Source organism: Tachysurus fulvidraco, chromosome 3 (genome assembly GCF_022655615.1).
Source record: "Tachysurus fulvidraco isolate hzauxx_2018 chromosome 3, HZAU_PFXX_2.0, whole genome shotgun sequence".
Taxonomy (NCBI): Eukaryota; Metazoa; Chordata; class Actinopteri; order Siluriformes; family Bagridae; genus Tachysurus; species Tachysurus fulvidraco.
Window position 1 is genome coordinate 26,080,867 of NC_062520.1, and position 2,768 is coordinate 26,083,634.

The 2,768-nt window shown below is 38.0% G+C and overlaps 1 protein-coding gene across 2 annotated transcripts; it reads left to right on the forward strand.

Annotated features, from left to right (window-relative positions):
- The first annotated feature begins 651 nt into the window (after positions 1–651).
- Positions 652–2,456, forward strand: s100a10b (S100 calcium binding protein A10b). 2 transcript variants are annotated; one of them, XM_027153278.2, is made up of 3 exons: positions 652–804; positions 1,994–2,143; positions 2,226–2,456. In XM_027153278.2, exons 2-3 carry the CDS (start codon positions 2,003–2,005, stop codon positions 2,379–2,381), a joined length of 297 nt encoding a protein of 98 aa, XP_027009079.1. In that variant the 5' UTR covers positions 652–804; positions 1,994–2,002; the 3' UTR covers positions 2,382–2,456. The 2 variants fall into 2 exon arrangements, with proteins under 2 accessions (XP_027009079.1, XP_047667305.1); XM_047811349.1 differs by having other exon boundaries at positions 701–801; positions 1,992–2,143.
- The last annotated feature ends 312 nt before the right edge of the window (positions 2,457–2,768 follow it).

The window sequence follows — 2,768 nt, forward strand, 5'->3', positions numbered from 1 at the left end:
TTATACATTTACATTAGGCATTATATTTTCTTTTCACATGGCCCACCTGTATTAAGCAAAGAGGAAGAAGTTTGGCCTGTGGTCTGGCAGCTGGTACTTGGTCACTTGACCACTTGACCACTATCGTAACTTTTTGGATTGCGATTTTAAATTATATTGCAGCCGCACAGGACAGGTGTATGTTTTTGAAGTTACAGGCTTTGAGAGGTTTAGATGGAGGTCATGAGTCTGATGGGATGTAGTCTGATGTCTAAAACATGACATAGTGACACTAATATTTGAGCTAACATTTTACTCTTGTATATTTTTAGCTGTTGTCATACACAGAGCATCACGATATTCTTGTTAGAGATTTAATTTTGATTGTGTATTTAATGCTGCTTAGCCTTTGATCTTATAGCCAATAGACAAAAGGTGCATCCCAAATCACCTGCACTATTCTACAACATGATGTAGTTTAGTCAGTAGTGTGTTCACACTGAAAAATTCCAACAAGAACAAGCAGACTTTAAGTACCCAGATGATGCACTTATGATTTACAAGATGGCTTACAAGTCTGGTGAAAAACGGACATATAAACTGGACGACGCCCTTAGCGGTGAATCACGTAAACTCCCCAAAGTTTGATTCACTTTTAAAACCTTGGTTCAAAAGAGTCGAATCATTAAAGTGGCTCGTGCACGCCCACACCAGCTCGGGTGGAGTCTGCATATAAATACCACGTGCGAGGAATGTGGAGGTTTTTCCTGCTCCTACAGGCAAAAGTCTCTGCTTCAAATTTCCTCTGTTAAACCACAAAAAAAGGTAAGTTTCTAATTATATGTAGAGCATATAATTTAAATATAATAACATCATTTTATGGAGAGGTTTTAGTGAATTGTTATCTGGCTTGTCTCATTTCCCCCTATATATATTTACTACGTCAGACAGGGCTGGAGAATAATGCATATAGGCAAAGCACAGAGAATAATGCATGTAGGCAAAGCACTTAAGCACTGTTACTTACTTAACTAATAAATGTATGGATTATACATTGTGTTCTGTGTTGTGCTTATAACTTGGTCTTCTTCTTTTTCTTCTTCTTCTTCTTCTTCTTTTACTTCTTCTTTTCATACCTAAGAGCCATAGTTTAGAGATAAGGTGCTGATCAGAAAATGTACTTTTGTCAACTTAAATGTGTTATGCAAAGAAATTAAATGGAATCATACTGAATATATTGTATATGCTACACACCCTAAGGTTTGTTTTTCATGACCTCTTTTAATTCAGCTCTGCTCAATTTTGCCTCAGATCGATTTTACATTTTATGGATCAGTAGATCTATTAGATCTAGAAGGTCGATGTGTACTTTTCCACCACTGAGCGCAATGGAGGGATGGTTGCCAGATTGGCCATTTCCATTCTTTTTTTTATTTTTTTTATTTTTTTACTGTTTGGGATGCCACAGGTACACAAATTACATCAAACAGACCTTTTCCCTGACAAATCTCATAAGGCAAAAGCTTGAAAACATGCACAGTTACAATAACATAGTGTTCTTTGATTCACTGTGTAGTGTAGCACGTTGTCATTAAAAAAAAACAAAAACATTTTTAGCATTACTGTGGCTAAAAACAAAACAAAACAGCAACACACTTTTCAGTGTGTGTGCAAGCAAGGAAGTGTGACCGTCATGGAGGTTGCAAGAAATATTAGTTTGAGAGTGCCAGCAGACACAAGATTGCCAGACCCAATGAATTTGTTAAAGAGTAGGGAGGAGATGGGGAGGTGGTTCACGCAGAAATTACGTCACTTTTGGAGAAAAAGAGAGAATGGAATTTGGAGACAGTTACAGACACTGTCTGAAGAACAATGCATATGAGCAAACTTCACATAGAGTGAAAGGACAAGTAGGGTCAAGTCAGGTACAGGTGGGTGGATGGGTGGATGAGAGAGAAAGGTGGTTAGAGAATGGGTGGATGTTGTAAAAGTGTTACTTATCTTGTCTCGGCAGTGAGTTACCATGCCGTCTGATCTGGAGAGAGCTATGGAAACGCTGATCACAGTTTTTCACCGATATGCTGGAAAAGAGGGCAATAGCACCACACTGAGCCGCAAAGAGCTCAGGCAGCTCATGGAGTCAGAGCTCTCCACCTTCCTTAAGGTACCATAGACAACTTTTTGCTTGGTCTCCTAAACTTATTTTATTCTCTTATTTTGCATCAAATTTTTTTCTCCTTCTGCAGTCTCAAAAAGACCCTGCCACCGTTGACAAGATTATGAAAGATCTGGACACCAATGGGGATGGAGAGGTGAACTTTGAAGAGTTTGTGTCCCTTGTGGTGGGTCTGTCCATTGCCTGTGAACAGTGTTACCAGCAGCACCTTAAAGGAAAGAAGTAAACCGAGAGAGCTGGAGATGATTTTCTACTGATTGTTATTGTATAAACAAGTTTGAATAAATGAAATTGCGAACCATGTGTGTTTTTTGTGTCCATGTTTATAATTGTAAATACATTGCATATAAACCATCTACACACTCTTAAGTATAGCTGCTTGGAAGAATGTGAAAAATGATCACATGCAGCTCATTTTTTTGCTGAATTGCCTCTTGGCATCCTTCCTGGTAAGTTTTTGTCTTGTCCTTTAATACATTTTGGAGGGATGTCATGTTCTTGCTGATGTCACTGTGCTGTTCATTTTTTTTATATATTTGAAGGCATAGATTTAATTTCCCCTTAAGGGTAGAAAATATTCTGATATGATTTATCTTGGTTTCTTTTTTACAAC